At 40.3% G+C, this 24,900-nt stretch overlaps 1 protein-coding gene across 10 annotated transcripts; it reads right to left on the minus strand.

The window, feature by feature from the left end:
• Nucleotides 1-848: 848 nt before the first annotated feature.
• Nucleotides 849-24,482, minus strand: LOC115764390 (proton channel OtopLc). 10 transcript variants are annotated; one of them, XM_030707369.1, is made up of 12 exons: nt 24,447-24,482; nt 23,583-24,128; nt 17,577-18,019; nt 16,504-16,637; nt 8,977-9,087; nt 7,140-7,324; nt 6,914-7,071; nt 5,964-6,075; nt 5,693-5,853; nt 2,239-3,641; nt 1,798-2,146; nt 849-1,051 (listed from the first exon to the last, which is right to left on the minus strand). In XM_030707369.1, exons 3-12 carry the CDS (start codon nt 17,706-17,708, stop codon nt 911-913), a joined length of 2,886 nt encoding a protein of 961 aa, XP_030563229.1. In that variant the 5' UTR covers nt 17,709-18,019; nt 23,583-24,128; nt 24,447-24,482; the 3' UTR covers nt 849-910. The 10 variants fall into 10 exon arrangements, with proteins under 10 accessions (XP_030563229.1, XP_030563221.1, XP_030563223.1 ...); XM_030707361.1 differs by having other exon boundaries at nt 1,786-2,146; XM_030707363.1 differs by lacking the exon at nt 8,977-9,087 and adding an exon at nt 16,049-16,087 and having other exon boundaries at nt 1,786-2,146.
• Between the last annotated feature and the right edge of the window lie 418 nt (nt 24,483-24,900).

Genomic DNA, 24,900 nt, shown 5'->3' on the forward strand with positions numbered 1-24,900 from the left:
AAATAATAATAATATGTGTCTGTATGCATTTAGAGAAACAATTAAATTGATAATTAGCATATCATGTGCTGCATATTTTTAAATACTTTTCGTTTTTCGCCTATTCTTTAAAATGAGAAAAAAAAGCGAAGAGAAAAATGTTGCAACTAGTTTGCATTTGCTTTCGGAAATGCATTTGAAATGTAAACGCTATGACTTAGTTCTTAAGTTTTCCATGTTGGCGATTGCAGCTCACATGTCACAAATCAAAATTCTATGTATAAATATGTATATATATATATATGTATAAAAAAAAAAAATTATAAAACAACAAGCGATTCGCAAAGCGTTCTCTGACATATGCTCAATTTGTCAACAATTCTGTTAAATTTCATCCAAAGAATTCTCTACTCGTTTTTCTTTTTGCATGTGATGATTGCTAGTTGTTTAAACTTTTGGTATTTAGCATTAAACGTTTGGTTTCAACATTTTAATGTACGCTCTAAAGTTTGGTTTATGCCTTCGTTAACGACGCACATTGGACCAATTTCTTGCTTTGGGCTTTAGCTCACATTGATGCAACTCGCATTTTTGTTGCACTTTCTAAATGTTTTTCTTTTTCATATATATTCAAATACACTTTTTTTGGGTTAGCTTTGTTCTGTTTTGTTATTTGGTTTTTGAACTTAGTTAACCTTTACGTACGCGTAACTAAAAACATATATATATATATATATATGTATATATATTATATATGCAATAAGAAACTAACATTAAATTTACGTTCTTTGCGTTTCGGTTCGCTATAATTTTTGTTGCTGTTTTTCTTTTACTTTCATTTCGTATTTTTTTTTTTTTTTTTTTGTTATTACTTTTTGTTTATGTTTTGGTGCATTTTGTAAACTCGTTCGTTTTGCATTGTTGCAACAGCTTATTCCAAACGCGCCTTGTAGGTGGTCTTCCAGATCTCGGCAAGTGTTACAGCGCTGTGGAAACGATGGAAAATGCACAGGGGCAGTGTTATGCGCTGTATGATGGACCAGGGCACAAAGCCATAGAACTCCAGTTGCACCTGTTTTGTATTTGTTCACAAGAAAGTTACATTAGTTAGTTAGCAGATAGTTAACTAGAGCATAGACTATTCCAAATAACAGCATGCATCAAAGTCAATAGCTATATAATTCTTGAAAGAAAATGAAAATATTCGCCATTTTCCTAGATGAAGTCAATTTATTCATCATCGGAAAGGCAATCATATCGTATATTGTTGTCGATTGACAAAAGATTCAAACATGCATTCGAATCAGAGCTGCGAACTTGTTTTTAATTTTAACTTTTAATTCCTTTAAATATTTGAAATGTATTATTATTATTGCTCCAGGTGGAAGCTATTATAGCTTAGCAATTGTAATCGTATGGCAAAACGTAATTACAACAACTCTGATATGAATTTAAATACAAGTTGGACGCGTTTTCTTAAGTCTCTGTCAGGGCTGTAAGAACAAAGCAAAGATGGTCTGTATACAAAGTTTGTGCATCGATTTGACAGTTCTTTCATCAACTAGTGTGTTTTCGTTTTGTGGAGAAAAGTAATTTGAACTATACCAGCTCAAAGCCGACATGCAACCCTGGTTATTATCAAATTGAACAGCCGACATGGACTTTAACAGGAACATAAAAAGACGCGCCCACACATATATACAATTGATGGTTATAAGTACGAAATTGAATAACAGACAACGAATAGAACGAGTAGAACGAACGAGAACGTTAATCGTCTTACTTAACTCAGTCTCGCTTACGTACATATCTACTTACAGGATTGGCGAATACTTTTTGAGCTTCGAATGTGTAGATGGCGAACATGGCCACATTACAGATGAGTAGGAAGGTGACAATCTGGCGGCCGGGCTTGCTGCGATCATGCTCCGGCAAGTGGACGCGACGGCGCGATACATCGGCTATGAAGAGCAGCTGCAAAATGACCTGGAAGACGGCAACGCCGCCCGTGGTCGTTACCAAGAGGCTGGGCTCGCTCTCCAGTACCTTGATACTGCCGGCAATGATGCTGAACACGGAATAGGTGAACAGGCCAAAGGCCGAGATGCGCAGCAAAATGTCATTTAGATTCGATTGCTCCTCGCAGCGGAATTTCAAGTTCTTGACCCTGTCAGAGATAGGAAGTATAAATCGGAAACGGTTCAGTATATACAAATATGGTTTGAATGGGAAATGAACGTTTGATGTCTGGGAACGCACCTGATAAAACCGATAATGATAGCGAGTATGGCAAAAGCCATTAGAATGCAGTGACTGGCATCGGCCAGGTAAATGGCCAACAGCGAGAACTGCTGATGACGCACCAAGACGAAGAAGAGTATCAAGCAAATCAGCGCGCCAACCAACAGCAACAGACCAAAGAACAGGCCCTTCGATGAGCCAACGCAGTCGACGCGACCGGAACGTGCCTGCTGCGCCATGGCAACAGCTCGACGGGACAACATCACCTCGAGCCTATGCTCCAGATCCTCATCGTTCAGCCTGCCCGGATAGCGACCGATGTGCTTCCACATGACATACAAAACCACAGCGCCAATCAGTGAATACTCAATGATAAACGGATACAGATACGGCGCCGAGTCATAGACGATAGTGCCCATTATGTCAATGCGTCCACAGGCGGTGGAGTTGAGTGTGCCAATGTTGGAAGACAAGGCCGCCGGATAAATGTTGTCCAGGCTCTCCAGATTCTCAAAGGCGATCAGGCCGTTCGGCTCATCATGCGATATATCCGAATACGTTTGGAAGCTAGTCTCCATGCCGGGGCCAAACAGATTGTTCATAATATTCACAGCGCTCTCGGTGCTGCTGGGGCTGACGCTTGTGCTGGGCGTGGACGTAACCAGATTGTTAAAGAATGCGGAGACGCCGGAGGTTGCGGTGCCCTCGGCAGCAGCGGGCAACGTTGACCCGGCCACATCGACTGGCGTCAGGCTCGGAGCAGCGCTTGAGAGGATGCGCTCCAGGCTATTGAAGGGCGTTTCACTGGTCGTGCTAATGACGTCGGCGGCCGTTGCAGCGCTGCCAAATGGAATGCTAGTGGTTGATGTGGTGCTGGTGGTGGTGCTGGTTGTGCTGCTGCTGCTGCTGCTGCTGCCACCCACCGTGCTGGTGGCAGCGGTGGTGCTTGTGATAAACTTCTTCAGCTTGCGGGCCATAGTAGTGCTGTGCCATTGATAGCCAGGCGTTGTATATGGCGCCCTTGTGCTGGTCGTGGTGGTGGTGCTGCTGGTGGTGCTGCTAATGCCGCCACCCATGCCCAGGCTCTTCGAGATGCCATCGACGGTGTTGCGCACCAGCTTGGACAGCACATTGTCGCTCTTGTACACGTTCTTCGGCAGCACATCCTCACCGTCCAGCACCTCGAACTCGCTGTTGGGACCAGCATGGGTTCTCAGCACGGTGCCGGCATGACGCAGCGCGTGCTGCCTGATCGAATGGGCAATGGACGAGGCATCGGGGTCGGCTTCGCGCTTCTGGTGATAGATCGTGATCTCCAGCAGCGACTCCTTCACCAGGGTGCGTATCCACACACAGATATTGGTGGCCACCACATGCATCAGGCCGAACCGGGCAATTACCTTGAAGCGGTGTATGTTGAGCTGCAAGCGATGTGCATTGAGAGACAACGATCAGGAAATATAAAGAGCGGTGGGTGTGGTTGGGATTTGGCGGAGGGGAGAGAAAGTAATGCGCAGGCGCAAACATTAGTACGGAAACAGGAAACGCGTTTACAGCACTTACATATATATATATAGATATGTGTGTATATATTTACAAAAATACGCAAATAAGTGCTTGAAAAGTAAAAAAGATAAAACTAACTTCGCCGCTCTGACGAAGTTTCAATACTCTTGCATATACCCCATTTAACTTTTGAGAAAGCAAGCTACGGATTCGAAGTGCTAAGGTTTTAATTTCGAACGATTGTTTCTATATAAGCTATTTTGTGTAGCTCGCAGTTGCTTTGATCAGGATATCTTGCAGGAAAGAGAAAAGTGGTCCATGCAAGCACTTGAATAATTGACAGATTGTGGTCTGATCCGGACTGCAAACAAATTAAATTATCTAAGCAAAGTTTCGTTAGTAGTAGCTGGCATAGAAAGAGATAGATGAATAGGACATGGCTATAAAGAAGCGACTGTTGTCTCTGATCAAGAATGTATCTATGTATATAGCCTATTAAGCGAAAACCCGTCTTGGTCGGACTTTTTCTCTCAACTCGATGACTGCTGTGCGCCCAAGAGAGTTTTCACTGTACTTTGTGCGCATATATCAAAAATGATTTAACTAAGAACTAATTGGAATACCCTGCAAGAGTATTATAGTTCCCACTTCCGATACCCCTTAATAGTATATATAGGAATATGTTTAAATAGTTTATATTAAGCTTAAGCTAATGATATAGTTATTATAATATCACACATACATATATCTGAAACGTGTGAGAGAAATGAGCGTAGGGTAGAGAGTAGAGTAGAGTAGAGTAGTAGAGTAGAGTTAGAAAATGATTTGTATATCGTACCTGAAATGGTGGCCTAGTCTGCGATCGCGAATGGGGCAGAGTTGTGGGGATTATGTACACAAAAATGGTTCATTAAAAAAACTAAGTACTTAGCACAATTTCGAAATTTGTTTTAAAAATATAATGATGATGATGTGAGTTTGGGTTGAATAATGAATGAATGCTTAATGAATGCGTGTGTACGTGTACGTTCTGTGAATGTGAATCATGTGAATCTAAGCTGCTAAACATGTAACCTTTTATCTAGCTAAACACTGGATTTGGCTTTTGGTCTGAATGAGCTATTCGACTTTGTGCCGAATGTGAGCATAATATGCCGATAAAATGCGAATGAATGAATGCGCTTCAGAACTCATTTCCGAGTGCAAGCACTCATAGTTTATTCAGTTTCTATGGCAATGTTGCATTGTTGCATTGTGGAATGAAGCAAAGCGAAAACAAATAAAGGAAAATTACAGATGATGATGAATGTTGATGTACTTAAGAATGAATCAATGCAAATGAATGCGAATGAATGCACGAATCAATTATAATTAACTAAACTGAACTAACTGCCAATTAACACGCCAATTCGAACGAGCGTCACAGATGTAAACAATAGTGAAAGTAAGAGACAGAGAGAGAGAGCGAGAGAGTGAGAGAGAGAGTGAAAGAGGTGGAGAGAGAGAGGAGAGAGTGACCGAACCGAGCCTGTACTGTTGTGATGTGATCGTGACTAGAACATGGATATGGCACACGATTGTCGTTAGGAATATCGTCAAAGGCTCAATCATAGACGGAATTTAGAGATTTCATAATATTCAGAATGAGTCTATTACGATTTCCAGCAACACAATTGCCTGCCCTTCTCCATTCCATGGCCAGCGAGTATATCGTAAGCTTAAACTTAAAACTAACCTCAATTAGACTGTTGAAGGACTGGGACTCTGTTGGCTTTCTGTTAGGTTGTATTTATTTTACTGTGTGTACTCGTGATTGTCAACATACAGTAGTTTAAGTAGTAGTATTAGATAATAGCAGGTAGTAGTATATTGTATTTAGTAGTAGGTAGTAATAGGTTACAGTGTTTGTTTCAGACAGAAAGTTAAGGTAGAGGGTCACACCCAATTGCGGACTGAATTGACTTACCCGTGCATTCATGAATATAAAGTACATCTGCATAAAGGTGAAGATCATCTGCAGCAACGGATTAACGCCAATCAAAATATGATGGCAGGGCGAATCGAATGGTATCTCAAAGAACGAACCGAATTCCAGACCAATATAGATCATTGCACCAAGTCCAAATGCTAAGAGACAATGACGAAAACCAAATAGTGGAAAAGTACATGCGCGATCAGTATCCAGTTAGCAATACACAGTACATAGATAAATTTAATGCATAAATCTGATGTTTTACCGATGGCACCAACGCGCAGAAAGAAACTTCCATGCGTGGGATCGCTGTGCGTGGTCTTTCGCTTGCGCACGTTCTTCGGGGTGACGGCCACTTCGGCATCCACGGGTGCTTCCTGTGCATGTAAACAAAAATGAAACACATTTACATTCCGCATTGGGGTCATATAGCATGATAAATGTTATAAATGTACATATTTGAATTTGCGAATGATGTGCTCGTCACTGAATCAGTGCTTGGCAAAAATTCATACGGTCACCTTAATTGATGTGGCCTTATCACTTGGCAAATGTCGTCACTTAATTAACGGCGAACTGTTAATGTGCCCCCATTGAAAGGTGGCATCTATTGTTATGTGGCATGTTCAGCCAGCCGGCCATTCATGCCGCCCGCCCTACAACCCTGGCACAAATGAAAACTAAATTTGCCTCGATCAATTCGAGAAAGAACTAATTTTTAGGAAGGAGAAGCGTTCAGAAAGAAGCAGCAAAAAGTAATAAAAGCGGCTTGCAAGAGATCGTAAGGAGAAAAGCAGTCACAAGTCGTTCTGGCTATACTTTTGTAATTTCATTCGTATTTAAATATATTTATAAAAAGAGAAGCAATTAGATAAGTATGACTAAATTTGCCTTGAAAGATTTGGCAATGAACTAAATTTGCAATATAAAAATAATTGAGAATACTTTGGAGAGAACTGCTAAAATGCCGCTCGTTTCAAAACAAAGAGAAGCAATCAGGGAAGCATGAGAAGCTTTGCCGCGAGAAGCGTTTAGAAATCAGAAGAAATAAAAAGGAGCAACGAACATTTAAGGCACACGTCACGTTTACATTTATTGTTAAATTACAAAAGAGAAGAGAGAAGCAATTAAAGAAGCTTCTTATGATTAGACCGCAACTCTGAGAGTGCCGTGGATTAATGACAATTTTCCAAGTAAAGCAAGCATTTAACGCACCTGATATGCGGCGCCTTTGCCAGCTTTTCCAGAGTCCTTAGAGCCCTTCGCATCCTTCGAATCGGCTGGATCTGCATTCTTAGTTTTCTTCGATTTCTTCTCTTTGATCTGTGGTTTCGGTTTGCTGCCGCCATTGCCGCCATTACAGCAAGAGCTCTCTGCGAATGGAAGATACAAGCACTCACACAAATGACAACAACCTGGGCTCTGGCTGTGTTAAGCTTACCCTGCAGCAAAAAACAGAAGACATACAAAAGGAAGAGTATGCTGGTGCCGTATAGGTATGTGAAGAACGTCTCATAGTAGAGCACCGGCAGTCGGTGTGTGGTCACATCACTGATCACATATGCAATGCATACTACAATCAAGAGAATCGCATAAACCAGGCTGGTCACAATGAACAGCGATGTCCTGCGAAATCGAATGTCAAAAAAATAAAAAACACGTTAAAATATATTTTACCGAAGTAAAAATATGCTCGATTCCTACAAGTGAATGTGTGTGCGTGTGCGTGTGTATTGCACAATACGTGTACATGACCCAGTCCTAAATCTAACATCACATAAGTGAGTGTCTGAGTGTGAGTGTGTGAGTGTGTGTGTGTGTGCGAGTATATGTTGGTTAGTGATTACCCCCTAGTGTCAGTGGCAATTACCCATTTGACTAATACTTAACTAGGCTCTATAATTGGTATCATTCACTGTGATATTATTTATGTATCTGTGTGTGTGTGTGTGTGTGTGTGTTTGTGTGTTTCTCATGCATCTTGAGAGCAGCGCTTGACAGCTCGAAGTGCATAAATCAGCAACATGCATACCTAATTAGCTATCATCAGACACCCAACTGCCTCAATGGCAACTGGTCGGCTCTCGATATTCGATGCCAATCAACGCCCTTAACGAGCTACTTAGGCATCAAAGTGTGCACAGTGGGCTGATATTCAGAAATACTTTTGCAAATTTCATATGTTACAAATCAAATATTACATTTGATAGAAAAGCGTTTAACTTCAGTCTGTTTAAGAGCTCTTCAATTTTATTGTGTAAGCTTCAACTAAAAGTTTCTCGAAATTATAACTTTGTAAAAGCATATTTAATTTTAAGCAAAAACTTGAAATGACTTGCACTTCTGAAAAGATTTGTATTTGAGATCTCTCTTTATATGTTCGTTTGCAGAAACTGAAGATTTTTCGAACTGAGAACTTCGGATAGGATTTGTTGCCATTTAAGATCTCTTTCAATTTATTTTTCTGATATTGGTAGCACATTTAATTTATTTTAATTTAATTTATTCATGAAATGAAAAGACTCTCATTAGATTTGTATTCGAGTTAAGGTCTCACTTTATATGTTTCCTTGGGTGGTAATATATTTAATTATTTTCGATTCTGACTAGTTTTCAGGTTCGTTAAGACGCCTTTCATTCGATTTTTAGTAACTAGAAATTTCTCGAAATTAAGATATTTTTCAGTATATTATTTATATTGTAGCATATGATGTTTTAAGCAGAAGCTATAATTTTTTAGAGCTGCTATCTTTGGTGACGATTTATTTTCGAGTTAAGATCTCTTTCAAAATGTTTACTTAGTTTTTGCAGCTATTGATGCCATTGCTGTTTTTCGCTATTTATTTGTGCAAAGCCCTTTTTTGTCCACTGTGCTTTGTGTTGCATGCAACTCATTTGCACTATTTGACCTAGTTAAAAGCATCAACGCTGCTTAGGTACTTGTCCCGTCCACTGGCAGCACTCAAAGCAACCATTTGTATATGTATTTGGGCTGCTGTGTGTAAGCCGCACACTCACACAGACATACAGCCTCATTTCCACAGATGAACAGAGATATCGTATTGACTGAAACTGTCTGATTGGAATGTGACAATGTTGAGGACTTCGCTAGAAGCGTTATACCAAAAATGATAATAGAAAACAGAAAGTAACATAAGCAATTCGCATATATGTCGCTTCCATATAACTGAGTGTACGCTGGGTCGGAGGGGCGGCAGGGGGTTGGTAATGGGCAAGTTAGGAAGCGGTATATTTGATGGTTGCATTTTGTATATTACCATAGTTCGATTGGTCCCGTTATCGGATTTGTCTGATATGTGCCATGGACCGTTATTTTCGCTGGCATAAAACTGTGCTTATTTGGATTTGGCTTGAACGTGTAGCAAACCCTATAAGACGACAATCGGCAATTGACAATTCAGAAAGCATTCGTTAAGACAGTCAAGAAACGAGTATTACGAATATATTCGGAATATAAGGTGGCATCATATTGGAGGATTTTAATTTCAATATCGGTACCTTGGCGTTGCAATTGTTATATGTTAGCTGGTACTGTTATTAACTAAGTTATGGAATGTGGAATACATAGAAGCATTTGTAGTATATACAGCTTAGCTTACTACAACAAACACATACAGACATATATATAAGTATATATACATATACACTGGAGTTTTTGGGTTTAGGCGTGTGTATCTAGCTGTTATACGTGATATATGTATGCGTGATATGGGTGTCTGTCTCTGCGTGTGCGTGTCTGTGTCTGTGTGTGTGTACATGACTGAGGGCCTGGCACTTTTGGCGGCCTTGAGAAGCATACAGTGCCCACCCACTTTTGAGAGCTATCCCCACTCCACATCCCTTGAAACGCTCTCTTGTTTGTCTTTATCTTTCTCTCGCACTCACATACTCTCTCTCTCTCTCTCTCTCAATCTTTCTCGCTCTCTTCTCCCTCTCACGCTCGCTCTGTCTCTGTCTCTTTCTCATCTGGCAGCGCACCTTTGCAACGGCTGTGGCATTACATTCTTCAGCTCCATTTCCTTGTTGGCCGCATTGTTCTTCTCGGCGCTGTCGGTGCTGCCGGCGGTATGGGAGCGGGATACCGGCAGAGTTGCCATATTGTCGCCGCCCTCCACATCGACGGTAGCGACCTTCACTTCACCGCCGCCCATTGTCTCTGATTCCGTCTCGGCCTCCGTTGTGCTGGCTGTTGATCCTTTCTGCTTGCACTTAGCTAATATCGATACCGATATCGATACCGATTTTTTTTTTTTTTTTTTTTTGTTTTTGTTTTCTTGTTGCTTGTCTTTTATCACTTGCTACACTTTAGTATTTACGGCTGTTGTTTGGCTGTGACGTGAAATATTATTGAAACAATTTGCAGCTGGTATTGCAGACGACGCACAGAAGTATGCAACGCTTTATTGTTTGTTTCTCACGCTCCTCAATGGATCTCTGTGTGAGTGTGTGTGTGTGTGTGTGTGTGTGTATGTTATACTCTTTGGTATTTTGTGGAACGCATTTGAAATGCATTTGGCAAATGGGCAACTGAGGCGTGGCCAAAATGCGCGAGCCTCGCTCAAAAACTTAAGCCGCACTTAATGCGTTAATATGCTGTGTGTTGCTGTTGTTGTTGCAGCTGCTGCTGTTGCTGCTGTTGGTGCTTTGGAATGCGTCCTGGAGCGACCTAGTGACCTCTCTTCGACGCAGCCAGCGCAAGTAAACAACTCCAGCCAGCGAATTCAACCCTCGCTCACGCATTCCGCTGCGAGAGGGGAAACAAAAAGTGCGTGAGATTAACTTCGACTGAGTCTGTGTGCGTTTGCTTGCGTGTGTGTGTGTATGCGCTGCACAGCTATGTATACATATATATATTTATGTACATATTGCATACAGCTTCATTTAGCTGGAGCTAAAGCTGTGGCTGGAGCTCGAAGCACTTGAAAGTAAATTTGCGCACTCTCTCACACAGCGAGGTCCTGTTTATGCTGCTAGACTATATGAGCGAGTATGTGTGTGTGTGTGTGTGTGTGCGCGTGAGTGTGTGTGTATAGCTGCCCGGTGCTATCAAAACCAGGAGAGACATTCAATAGCAAAATCTTTAGCGCGCCCAAGACAGCAAATTGTTTCACAAGAGTTTTGCAAAAGCAGCAAAAGATTCAAATTTTCATTCACGAAACACTCCTTGAACTTATTAAAGTTATATTTATAGTTGAGTTGCTCTCACATAATTGTTTGATTAGCGATTAGCTCTTCCGTGCAACACTTTTCGATATTTAACTTTTGGCACTTTTGTCACTTGCATCAGCTTAAGCACAGCTTAGTTAAAAAATTAATTTAAAAAAAAAATGTATATGCATTTCTATGGGCTGACTATTTTTGCTGGAATTGCTGGGCTTTCACCCTGTAACTCTGACTGACTGACTGTGGCTGTGTGTGCCTTGGGCTACCTTGCGAACGCTGCATAGAACACGTCCAGGACCCTTTACTATCCAACTACAACTGAAAAGGCTCGTCTCGGGCCAAGTTTCTGTGCGTTTTGTGTGTGCCTCTGCAGCAGCCGCCCCTGTGCGCCGAATCTCCGTGTGTTCGTTCGCCTCTCCGTGGCCGTGTAATTGTGTACTCACTATCTCCATTCTTGTCTCTGCAGCAGCTGTCCCGCTCGCTCTGACTGCAGCGAGCGCTCTCTTTGTAGGATGCTGCCGCTGCTGCGGCGTTGCATGGCCAGGATGCTGGCTGCTGTGGAAGCCTTTAGCGAAGCGTAGGGGAAACGAAGCGCTGTATGCCAGAAAGTAGGACACATTCTGTGTGGGTTTTGTACGTTTCTTTTTTACTTTTTGCCCTTTTACCTCATGGCTTTTTGAATTTCTGTCCCTTTCCTGCATGGCCATTTATAGCGGGCTTTATTTGCATAAAGCGTTGAATTTCGTTTTTCCTCTCTTTTTTTCTCTTTTTATTATGTTCTTTTTTTTTTTGTTTGTATGTGATTGGAATGTTAATGACTTGTTTGGCTATGATTTCAGTAAGCCTCGGATCTCCACTTGCCCAGCTTGTTGCCAGAGCCCAGAAAAGCGTTTTAGTTTCGTTTACATTTCCGATTTGCCATTTGAGCGTAGGAGTGGGTGTGCGGCTCGTGGCTTATTGCTCTGGCTTCATTGCACTCTCATTGCCATTTGTCCAGGAGGTTCATTGAAATTATGAATTGGAGACTCGAGCTTGAAGATCCTGCTACATATGCCTATTATAGTCTTCTAACATATCTATGTATAACATATGTCGTTTTGGAAGACAAGAAAAAGTTGTGAACAAGTTTTGTCTTGTTTTTTTCATTTTCTTGAGACTCCAGAGTAAAAAAACATGCATGTTCAGAAAGAAGGGGGTCATTTGAGCTGGGAATGCAAAACGTATTTCATTTTACCAGCGACCAGGGTGAGTCCCATCCCCGACGGGCTGATTGTGCAGCTTCAAAGTGCAGCCCACACAACACAAGCCGCGGCATTCGCATCAGAAAATCATGGGAAAAAGGGCGAGTTGTCAGTTAAACGAAAGCAACAGCCCAAAACTCAATTACCGCAGGCTTGGCCGACTCTGTGTGTTGTGTCTGTCTGTCTGCGTGTGTGTGTGTGTGTGTCTGTGTGTATCGTGAAAAGTAAGCACTGTGGTTGAGAGAGTGTAAAAGTAAGTGAAATCTTATTGAAAAGTATACGATATTTGTTGAACTAATTATTGGCAAAATAAAACAAGATTGCGCGTTGAAGGTATTTCTTCTATTTAATATATCTTTTAAATAATTAAAATAGCGGCTTTGTGCATAAATAAATACTATTTTTGCCTTACTTCACTATTTTGTTTTAAAAAAAACACACACACACATTCTTGTCTTGTCTTGTCTTCTTCAAGCCAAAGGAAAATTATTGAACTCTATTCAAAAAGTTAGTTCGATCGTTTGTTTAATAGCTTTACACACATTTCTAATAATCTTTCACAGTAATTTTTTTTTTTCGAGGTGTCCATCATTTTATGAATGTGGCCAATGAGTTTTAATACTTATTCTGAGTCGAATATGCACGAGTAAATATTCTAAGTTTAAAATAATTAACTAGACATTGCACAAGTACACATTTTCCGAACGGAGTATACAAATGAAAACAAAGTAACAGATATATTGTGTTTTGTGTTTAAAGCTCATTTTCAAAGCTCTCTAAGAAGAGCTGTAGATTTGTATCCGATCAAAGATATCATGTATCTTCATATAAGTTACATGTTTGGAACTATACAATCTTCCCTTAGTTATTCGCCTGGTAGAGATCAGTAGGCACTGATCGATTCCAGCGATTCCCTGCCTTAATTGTGTATTCATTATTTGCCTGCTTTGCTCCACTGTGCGTTTACGATAAACGCAGCAGCGACGCCGCCGCCAGCGTTGCTGCGGCGCATCTAATTCAGTTCCTTTCGCAGTCCATTTTATATCGTAAGTATTGGTCGGGCAGATGAGTGTTTGTGTGTGTGTGTGTGTGTGTGTTTTGCGTAGTTTTGTTTTGTGCGCGTTTCACAACAACCAACAATCGCATTCTGTTTTGCTTGCCCATTCGGCATACAAAGCCGGCAGGACCTGCTCGTGGGGTGTACGTATGTGTGTGCGTCTATCAATAAGCCGAGTCCCTTTGCTGCAGGGTACGTTGCCCGGAAAGGGGTTGCATTTGGCTAAAGGCAGAAAAGGATTTGCGTCGCGTCGCGTCGCGTCGCTACCAACAACTGCGTCGCAGTGCACTGAATGACATGTTGAAGAGAGAGGGTCAGGAGTGAGGGGATTGTCAAGTGGGAACGAGAAAAAAACCACACACAGTCCAACAACCGCACCAAGAGTCAGCCAAATGTATAAGCCAATAAAAAATGGGGCACAGTTGGCAAGCACTAAAAGCCCAGAGCAAACAGAATTTGACTGATAGTAATACATAGATGGGGCTTAGCTTTGGATCCGTCGGGGTGGTTGAAACACTTGAATGTTCAAGTACAGTAATAATAACATATATATATTTATATATAGTATTCGATTCTTTTGGTACAGTTGAATCAAGTTTCTTGAAACGAGCCCGTTCGAGATCGGAATTCAAATTATATTTTTACCTTGCTAAAAACCTGTTGCCCAAAAAAAACTGTAACCCGAACTTAGGCATATTTTTCTCTAAAAAGCGTTTCCTTTAAAGTAAAAAACTGCTGGATGAGAGCTAGCCCCAATGCCTATCTAACCATGCTTAAATCCAATCCAAGGATGTACCTAAGGTATATTTCCTTTATTTCTTATTTACGCAAAGGTCTTATTTTTAGCTCAATTTGCTGATGACAGTGAACATATGTTGTGTTAATAGCAGGAGACAAGGACTAGGGTGGTTTCTGAGGACTGTTCGGCGCTGTTATTTATAGATCCTTGTTTTTGCCACCCCATTAACAAGGTGCTTAGGCTAAAAAGCTATCCGTGACCATCGCGAGCTTAGTGCTATTTAAAAAAATAGGAAATACAAAAAGTGAGCTGCTTTATGGCAAAAGCCTTGCTTCATTGACGGTGGCAATAATTAACCTTGTGCGCATTTATCTAATCATGCGTCGCATTTGGTGAGGGGCTGAGCGTCTAGAAATAGGTATGCGACTAATAGAGAAATAGGACAAGGCTCGGGCGAAATCAAATCGATAAATTGATGCCAATATTAAAGATGTGCTGCAATTGTCAGGGTAAGCGTTATCGATTACTGTTCATCAATATTGCAGAGAAATTGAAGAAGCTGCAACATAACAGCAGATCGATAAATAAGCGCCAATGTCTAAGTATCGATAACAAACAATTATAATTTAAGAGATGCTGTATGAGAGCTGCATGAAGAGTTCAGGGAACTGAGCGTATACTTAATGAAGGACATACTGTCCTGTAGAGGTGATAATTTAAGTATCGATAGAAATTGATCAAATGTTATCGATATTGAAACAGTTTAGGGAAGTGTTATCGTATTAAGGTAATCAGTATTGCTGTGAAACGCAGAGAAATCGCAGGAACTGGATAAATTGTAAAGTACAGCAACATCATAACTTAACAAGGTGTCGGTAAACATACACCAATATTAGCGCTAAGCAATTAATAGATCGATAATTAGACAGGTTAAAGCAAGGTCTTACAACAGAGTTTATTTCAAGCTATACTTGAAATGAATACCGATATTAGAGGTTGGAGTTAAAGTATCAATTTAAATCGATATTGTAACAGCGTGAGGATGAGTAAGTCCCTTGTGCTACAACTGACATCTTGGCTGACAGGTTAACAGCTTGTTTCCGCCTGCTGTAAAGCAAGCATTGATAGTTTTATTCGACTTGTCGCAAGTTTTGTTGTCTATTGTGTGTGTTGCATGCGAATGTAGGTTCGTGCAATGACACCTAACACTGAGGCATGAACAAAAGCATAAAGATGAAGCAAGTCAAAGAGAGAGGGAGGAGCTGCCAAAGAGTTGCCCTACGTAGTCAGCACTGGAGCAAAGATCTTGGCAAATGCCTCGGCGACAGCTTAGGCCCAGGCTTTGCTTGTATGGGTTCGTCGGCTAATGGCGGGGCTTTGGCGGGTTTTGGCGGGTTTTTGGCCTGCTGCCTGCTGCCTGCTGCCAGTTGTCATGTTGTGTAATTTGTTTGCAACATCTTCAACTTACATGCTACCCGCCGTTGTGTTGCGATTATATATATAGTTCTTCTATTCAAAGCGCTGACTATTTGTTTCATGTGGGAGGGAGAGAGAAAGTTTGGAAGAGAAAGGAATGTGAGTTAGAGAGAGAGAGAGAGAGAGAGAGAGAGAGATTTGCAGATGAAATTGCATGCTGCTTAACAATGCCGGCATAATCGGAAATGTAAGGCAATGTGCCTGTTGTGTGGCATCAGTTCATTGACATCATAATCTGTCGCGTTGATGACAGACAACAATCCAGCCATGATATTTGGCAACTTTGCCAGTAGAGGCTGGCTGTGTTTATGCGACATCATTAAGTACTACATAATACATTAGGAATTTATATCTAGTGATTAGCTGGGCTTCCAGTGTTAGTCCGTGTGCTTACTATGGGTTCTACGCTAAAACACAATGCAGTGAAATCAACAATTGTGTTCATAGTTCATAACTAAGTGTGGGCAAAGCAATATAAAATAAAATACGTATACTTGGCAAAGAGATCGAGTTTTAGTTAGGATTTATTAGAAGAGGATAGTAGGAAACTAAAAGTAGTTTAGTGGTAAGCTATTAAATGTCTTATGGATATATATATATATATCGAACATTCATGAGTTTTTTTTTTTCGAATTGAGTATATCAAATCTGACCTTTTCTGTGGTTTCGTCAGAACCTGGGGATGATTACCGCTGCAAAGGAGTCTTGCGCATTAGTTCAATGATTGTTTGTTTTTTTTTTAAAGCTACAAGTACTTAAAATACATATAAAAAAAAAAAACTACTGTGAAATCAATGATAATCCACAACCAAGAAGGGACTACGCTGCCTGTGACATGACGGTCGGGTCATACTTAGATGAGAAACAAAAATCACATAGACTGTATAAGGTACAAGCAGCTTTAGCAGTGATATAATGGGCAGCATGAAATATCTTATATAGGGGGGAGGGGTATATAGAGGGTATGGAGAGCATGAAGTATGTATGTTTATGATGTTATTGGTTATAATGGACAACGCGTAGCACGAAACACATTTAAAACGGAGTTGGAGTGTAAGGGTGTAATTATACCATATAAAAATAGAATGCCTCAATGGAACACACTTACTTGGCATTTTTTGGTCGTCGTGCATCGATCGGAAAATCATCATCGAAATCCAAATTGAAATCCTCGCCCAGATCATGCGGCACTAGCGGCGTCCTCTGGTGAGCGGGACTCGTGTGATATCCATCACCCTGTAGCTGTGGTTCAGTTGGGATCGAAGGTGAAAATTGAAAGATTAGTTCCCTGAGCCTCAAATCAGATGTTTGGAGTCACAACAATAAATTGGAATTTTGTATGTACAGCAATATAATAAAACACAAGTATGATGTCAGCATGGGTTGGCATCATTCACAATGGCACTGCGCTTGTAATTCTCTCACATTGTGAATGACGCGCGTTAAGATCGTTAGATAATTATTTAAATAGAGTGCATGCATTTCCATGTCGCATATTAAAGGAAAAACAATTGAAAAACAATTCCAATTTATTGCCAGTAAACGAAAACAAAAAGAAAAAAAATTGTATTTCATAATTTGTATATTATTTTCGAACTCAAAGTAAAGGGCGAATCGTTCCGTTACTCGTGCAAGGATTTGGTTATTTTTTTTATTATATTTGTATATTATTTTGTCACATTTTGGAGTTTGTTTGCTTTGATTCATATCGAGCTGCCGGGCGATCATGATCAATCAATCAATCTGTCGAATCAATCAATCGAGAGGTATTTAATTTCACATGGTAAACTGAACTTTTCTATAATTGGAAAGCTTAAACAATAACGGATTAATGTAAACATTTTCTATATATAGAACACAACTGAAAATGCAATCATCAACATTACATCATAATAGAGGTATATCAATATTTATATTCATATAGGCGTGTAATTATGTTTTTATATTTGAAACTCATATGCAATATTTACAAGCAAGTCGTTCAGATGTTTGCCAAATGGCTGAGATATTTGTACAGTTCTTCGAATGCCATTCATTTGTACAATATATGTATGAGTTGTGAGTGGGATTGTGATTGTGACTGTGAGTGTTTGTTAGTGTATTATGAGCGGCATATTGCATATGATTTGAATCCTTGTTACGAGTACATCCAACAGCCCCTACCTTGACCACAGTGCCGACCTGATTCGACTCGGTTGCCGACTGGCGATTGTCCAGCAAATTGGCACGCTCCATACTCTCCAGCTGCAGTGTTTCCCTTGGCTGATCCAATAGACGTTCGCGCATCTCATGTAGATAGGGACAACGCTGCATTCCTCTCTCTCCGCGCCCGCTACGAACAGCTACTGAAATCCTTCCAAGCCTGGTTTGCGGTCACTTCTTGTTACTTTTCAGTTGCTTCTTTGTCAATGGATTCGAAAGCTAGCTACTTTAAGGCCAAGCTCTAATACTAAATATAGTAAATGATTTGATATTCCCGCATATATGTATGTTTGGGCTGGCTTTTGTTTATGGTATTGATAGGTATAAAGTTAGTTAGAGGTAAATTTTATATGTTCAGAAAAATCAGTCATTCGGTTTGCAGCAGTTTTGTTTTAAGACTTTTAGTTAGCAAATTGGTCGTTCTGAAATGAGAAATGATATTAAACGTATTATAAACAATACATAAATATTCGGATATTTTTGAATATCTCTTTTCTTAAATACTATATTAAAATGTCTGCCCTTGAATCGAACAAGTGGAAATTCCATTAGCAAAAAGCACGCACAATCTTCTAGCCATATGTAGAAGCAAGCATGTCAGGGGCACACTATGGGAATGGGTGTTGGGTGGCGGAGGGTGGGGATATATTGGCAACATTGCCATGCTTGATGGACAGCTGACTGGCTGGCTTGCTGTCGTTGTTATTATTATTTTATTTATTTTTTTTATTTTTTGGCTCGCTTGATATTGTTTATAGCGAAAGCGAACCGATCTTTTTAGCGTTTGCAGCGTAATCTACATGAATCTAATAAAAATCTAGTGGAATCTCGGCGATCTTGACAGATTGATGAGGGTCATGCGCTCCATAGACGCACGCCCGTTGAAATGGCAGCTTGTCGAGGTTGCGCCAGCTAAATATCATATCGTATAATTTATATGTATGAATATCCACTTTATGATGCACCAATTGTTATAATGAGCTGCCACACTTTGTTGCTGGCCGCTGGCCAAAAACTAAACGCGCACAGCCCACCCTCGATTCCATTCAAGCGTTGGAGCCGCATGTGGCGTATCCGGAGAGCAAGTGCATCCAGCAATCGCTTGCTGTATTTGCATTGTGATCGAGTGATCGTATTGGATTTCGTGGCGAGGTCGTGTGCCATTTCAGTTTTTGGCCAGCTGTCTGAGCATATTAAACGCCTGTGAATTGCGTGGAGAATGCGTTCTATTATAAAACAAACATTGCCAAGGAAAAACAAACGCAGAGCCAATTTCCATATGAACAACGTGCCTGACGAAGCACACAGTCTCGGCTCTAAGAGTCGAAAATAATTTTGATTATTTTTATTAAAATCTATTAAAGATATATCGAGGATTCATTTTCTTTCTTTAAGCTTCAAATTTGTGTATTTAAAATTTCTAAAGCAATTTGTTTTTTATTCGAATTTATTTTGGATACATTTATATCTCAGAACAATTTTTGTTTAAGATATATTCTTATCGCAGTCTGTGGTATATTCGCAGTATACATACAATGTATCTTAGAAATATTTGTATATCGGATACATTTTTATCCAAAAAACATTTGTTTTTAAGATATATTCATACTGTAGATACGTTAGTATTACAGATACATTTTATTATCAACAACATTTCTAAATCAGATACATTTCTATTTAGAATTGTTTCATATCTTAAATACATTATAATCCTATATAGATTTGTATCTCGGTCTCACTTGTCAATCAGATACTATTATCTAAGATACATCTGAATTTCATATACAATTCTATCACAGACATATTTATTAAAAACATTTGTATCGCGGTAATATTTGTATCTCAGTATAGAGATACAATTGTTTATAAGTTATATAATTATCTCAGATACATTTGTATCTTGTATACAATTGAATCTCAGACTCGTTTGATAAATGCATTCGTATCTCAGTAGAGATATATTTTGATCTCAGATACAGTTGTTTCTCAGATATATTTGTATCTCAGACTCATCATTTTTGTTTTTTGTTTTTTTTTAAATCGTTTGTAAATCAGAAACATATAAAAACCGAGGCACATTAATATCTTAAATATAGTTTTACTTTTAATATATATATATCTTTTTATACGTGGAAAGTATCTAATAGATTTATTGGTGTCAGATGACGTCCGTCATATATGAATGGCAAAGAAGCATTTGTATCTTCATTTATTTTCGTATCTTTAAGTTACTTTTTACATTTACATAAAAGTTAGTTTAAGTCTCGACAAGATCTTTGTAACTAACAGATTCATGAGAATCTTTTACAATTTTCAGCCTGAAAACTTGTAAAAATCTCGCAGAATGACGCAGTCCCCCATGAAAGCTAGTTGTCTCTGCAAAGCGGAGGTTTTGCATTTAATCAAATCAAAATGTTGCGCAGAGCTTGCTACCTCATATAGTATGTATAGGGTGTTCTTATGGTATATGCCCTTAGGTATGCGGAATGGGCGTTCTGACCATTAACGGACTGGCCCGCATGCAACCTAAACCGCAAAAAAGCAACGAGGCGGCAAACATAAAACGTTGTTTCCATGATGTTGGCCCAATCGCATTTTGCTGCTGTTCCATGGCCAGTTCCAAGCGACGCCTAATGCTGATTGTTGTTGTTATTGTTGTTGGTGTTGTGCCTTCTCGTCCCCCCACCTTTGAGAAGTGTCGCATGGTCTTGCTGCCTCGGCTAGTGACAGCAGTAGCTGCATTAACACCAACACAGAAACTTAAATTAAAAGCTTGCTTAATGCCATTAACATTTGATGGCTAACGACTGTGGCAAGACCCAGCCAAAGCGGCCCAAACAGCAGCGGCAACTCTTGTGCCCAGTTATGGTCTATATAGAAAATCGAGTCGAGCTCTCAGTTAGCGCAAAACTAACGCTCGCTTGTTAATTGCAACGTCTTGAATACCCTTGTCGAGGGTATTGTAATTTTGTCACCAAATGTGTTATGCAGAGAGGGAGCTGTATTCGAGTTCATGAAGTATCTGGATTCTTGATGAGCATCAGCAGTCGAGTCGACAGAGTTCGGCTATCTGTTTCTAGGTAAATTTCTCTCCAGTCAGGGCGGCTCTTATGTATGTCGCAGGTTGGAATTTAGGCTCTTGTCTGAACTACATTTTCTGTCTTCCAAATCTCTCTTTTACGCTCGTTACACAAAATCTAGTCAACATCTTAGATACTTGGCCGTCTGTTTGCGCCGTCGTCTTCATTCATACGAGCTTCTCTATTCTCTTAAAATATTAAACTTAAATTTAAGACCGTATCAAATCGGACTACTATATCATATAGCTTCCATATAAAAACAATTTGCAGCAGACATCAAGATACCTACGAGGGTATTTTGAATTCGGCGTGCTGCTTTTTCGGCTTTTTCTTTTTTTGGTCTAAGCACTGGACATTATCACCTTATCAGGTTCCAGCTAGCCTTGCCACATAAGCGCCTCAAAATGTTGCCGCATGTGGCATGGCATGCCATGTTTATATTATGGTTAAGCATATTTCGTTTGTGCCCGAACAAATCTTTGGCGGGGTGTTCAATGCGCATCTTTACGGCCCGATCATTGCCGGAGGCACTTATTATTGTTGTTATTATTTATTGTTGTTGTTGTTGTTGTTGTTGTAATTGCTTTTTATGACAGTCGCACAAAAGGGTCCGATGACAGATTAGAAACAAACGACAGACAGGCACTCAAACCGCACCCAGAACCATCGCAGACTTGCGGATCGGCGCCACGGGCGGAACATTAAAAAAAAGATACATTTTTGTTGTTGTGCTTTTTTTGTGCAGATGCAGTTCTGTGTGCACTGAAAAGACGGCGCCCACATTGGGAACCGGAAATGCAATTGTATAAAATAGCTGCAAACGCACACGAAATTGGAACTGGGAATGGGCATACGAATGGACATGGGCATGGGCATGAGAATGGGGCGAGCTGTAGACCAGATGGACACATTTTGCCTCTTTGTTTTTTGCCAGACGCCACATAAGTATCTAAGTTAAATTAAACAAGACACCCTGTGCAATCTTTCAAATGCAATAAATCTATCAGACTTAATATGACTCGCAAGGCTGCTTGACTACAAAATACCCTGTACCGAGTTAATAAATGCAATCAAGACAAACCGCCGTCCATGATAGAAAAGATGAAAGAATCATGTACGACTAGAGGACACTCTTCGACAGTTTTTCACTTTCATTCTATCTATTATGCAACAGCAAAAATAGATCTAGAAAAAGCAAATAGACAATCGAAAATATAATCTTGCACGACTTACAGACACCCTGTGCTGACTTGTTGTCTTATATAAATGAAAAACTGCGAAAATATTTAGAGCTAGAAGATACCCTGTAACAAGAGCTTTAAATTGATACCTTGTTTAAACTAGGCCCACTTCAGATAATACCCCATATATGCACACTCAGTAACAGGGTATTAAAACCAAAGCATGGCAAAATAGGGTGACCTTATAAGCCGAAACAAAAACAAAAAAACATCAACAATTTTCAAAGCATGTCTGTCAGCGATCCACAGCTGACGTTGACGTTTCGAGGCGGTCGATGGGTGGGTTTTTGTTTGGTTTGGGTTTTTTTTTCCCGGTGCGTTTCTTTGGTCAGCCTTGAGGCGCGGAGGGTTGAGCCACAGTCAGTCGCAACCACCCCCTTTTTGGGCTGCAATTTGATGGTATTGTGCTTGCAAATGCAACGCGTCTCATTAGCGCAATAGATATATGCATATATAATGCCCTATGTCTGGTTCTACAAACTGGACAAGAGTGCATTCGTTTTGTGCAAGGTTTTGAGCAGATCCTTTACAGATCAGTTTAACAGTCACAGCTTTGCGGTTACAGTCTTAGAGTCGCCAGGCGAAAGTCAAGTTGACTTTTTTTGACAGCTTCAAGCAGCAGTCGTAGATTCATTGTGCACAGAGTATTGCGCAGTCGGTTACAGCCGACAGCAAAGTTCTTAGTTATTTGGATTTGCGCTATGCCCACGCAAACCAACCACCCACAAAGGGTCAGTGCAAAACACACCACCGTTAGAAAGGTGGCACTTTCAACCCTCGCATGCTAAGAATGCATTGACAGAACGTTAAAAACATGCAAAGCAAAATATAAGTTTCATAATCGACATTCGACATTCGAACATTTTTCGAAACGATCCAAGAAGGAGGAAAAATTTCGTATAGACCATTAATTATCTATGAGATCCTTGGGATGAACCTTTAGAATGTAACATTTCTCATTATACAACACTGGTAAACGGTGATTTGATTACGATTTGAATTTCTGTGTATAGTACATAGTTTTAGAACACTATAGCAATAAGAGCTGTAAAACAAATAAGTTATTTGATCTGTCTGATAGTGGATAGATGTACGATATCAACAATTATTTTACAACACTGAATGATAAAAGTTGTAAAATGTAATTATTTGTTGATCTCCAGTTGTCTGATGTCTGTTGTTCGATACGCTAAGCAAACCCAAGACTTTGTTCCATATACGTTGACAGTGTCTGCAATCGTTGTACAACACTGCACATTGATTTATAGCTGTAATATGATTCTTACACAGTTAAGCACCGATCCAACTGACCCAGTTCTGTGGCCCATTTAAGTCGTCAGCCCTGCGGTTAACGATTTTAATTTCCATTTCTTTTGCAATTTACTCGTAACGAAATATCTGTTGTCTCTACAGTTTATTATTTTGTGGCACTTGTATGGGTTTCGCATTGCCAGCGAAGGTGGCAAAGCAAAAGAAACGCTTATAGTGGACCTTCCAATGTCTTTCTAATGGAAGACCAAGAAATGTGAATACAAGTGTGTGTGTGTGTGTGTGTGTGGGTAACGAAGGTAACTCAAGAAACTCACAAAAAAAAAAAAAACAAACAATTTTTTCTATTGGAAAAAAACACAAGATAAACACATCCATATTCAAATAGAGCTTACTTTTCGGGCTTCCTCCTGGTCACACGCTTCTAAATCTTCTGCGTCTTCTTCTTCTGCGTCAACTCTCACGTGGAATGGCAGTTGCGTCTTTGTGTTGTTTGTTTTGTTACGCGTTTCGCATGTCGCTGTCACGACTTCGTCCTGCTTTCAGTTCGGAGCTACGTCGAGGGGGTTGGGGGGAGGTTGGCACGAGACGGACGTGTGCGTGCGTGGGCGTTTGATTGTTGCGCGCGCGTTTGCTTTGCTTTGCCGTTATTGTTGTTGTTGTTGTTGTTGTTACTGTTGTTGTTGTTCTTATTGCTGTCCTCGCATCGACTGCCTTTGCCAAAAATTTGTTGCGTTTGCCGAAAATGGAAGGAACACAAACACATACACACTCAGACACAAAAGGGACGACGCGCACACAACCCTTTATTGCCCTCTGCTTGTTTTATGTTATTTTTATACTGTTATTATTATTATTCTTATTACTATTGCATCAATTATTATTGTTGCTGTTGTGGTATCAAAAGCTAACAACTTTTACAAAAATAGTTTGGTTTAGCACTGTACGAGAAAAAAATTCAAAAAAAAAATAAATGCTAGCGCAACGGCAGCGTCAACGTCAACGCAGCAACAAAACGCAACAGCAAAAACAACAATGGCAACATTGTGTAAAGCAACAATAATTGCGACAAGTATTTAATTCGTATGACTACTCAAGCGAATTGATTCGAGCTTGAGTTAAGACTTGGCTCGATTCTAAAACGGTCTCCGATTGCGTTTTATATTACTTTGTTTTGCTATTTCTGCTGATGTTGTTGCTTCTGTTGCTGTTGTTGTTGCTGTGTTTGTTGCTTGCGTTGGATTGTTGTTGGCAGGCACCGTATTGACTCTTCCATCACTCGTAACAGTTCGTTTATGACTGAGTTCGAACGCAACTAACAACTCAAAACGTAGAACGCACACAGGCCAACAACGAAAAAGCGCTCTGCCGGCGTCAACGCTGCGTCGCAGTCACAGCAGCAGCAGCAGAGGTCGTCGGTATGCGTCGCAACTACAGCAACGTCGCGGCCGGCGTCGCTTTGCGACGTGACGCTTTCTGTAATATCGTAAGCATATACGATATTCACACATACGCTGCCGCCGCTGCTGGCGCTGCTGCCTTTTCTGTAGTTTCGCAGTCTGCTGCACACGACATTCGTTGCGCGAATCCAAAAACAAAATGAAATATATATAAAAACAAGATGATGATTGACTGAATAACGGTAACTGTCTGGAATGGTAGCACGTGAACTCTTGCGACCGCATCCAAATGCGACAGATTGCATAATTCAAC

Source organism: Drosophila novamexicana, unplaced genomic scaffold (genome assembly GCF_003285875.2).
Source record: "Drosophila novamexicana strain 15010-1031.04,08,12 unplaced genomic scaffold, DnovRS2.1 tig00000820-arrow-pilon, whole genome shotgun sequence".
NCBI lineage: Eukaryota > Metazoa > Arthropoda > Insecta > Diptera > Drosophilidae > Drosophila > Drosophila novamexicana.

Excerpts from the sequence above, each read along its gene's own strand:
- LOC115764390 (XM_030707359.1), bottom strand. The coding sequence starts at position 17,708 with ATGCAGCGTTGTCCCTATCTACATGAGATGCGCGAACGTCTATTGGAT. Across the intron at positions 7,072-7,139 it reads CTTCTGTTTTTTGCTGCAGG|AGAGCTCTTGCTGTAATGGC; the intron begins GTAAGCTTAACA and ends TTCCATTCGCAG. Across the intron at positions 3,642-5,692 it reads TTATATTCATGAATGCACGG|CTCAACATACACCGCTTCAA; the intron begins GTAAGTCAATTC and ends CATCGCTTGCAG.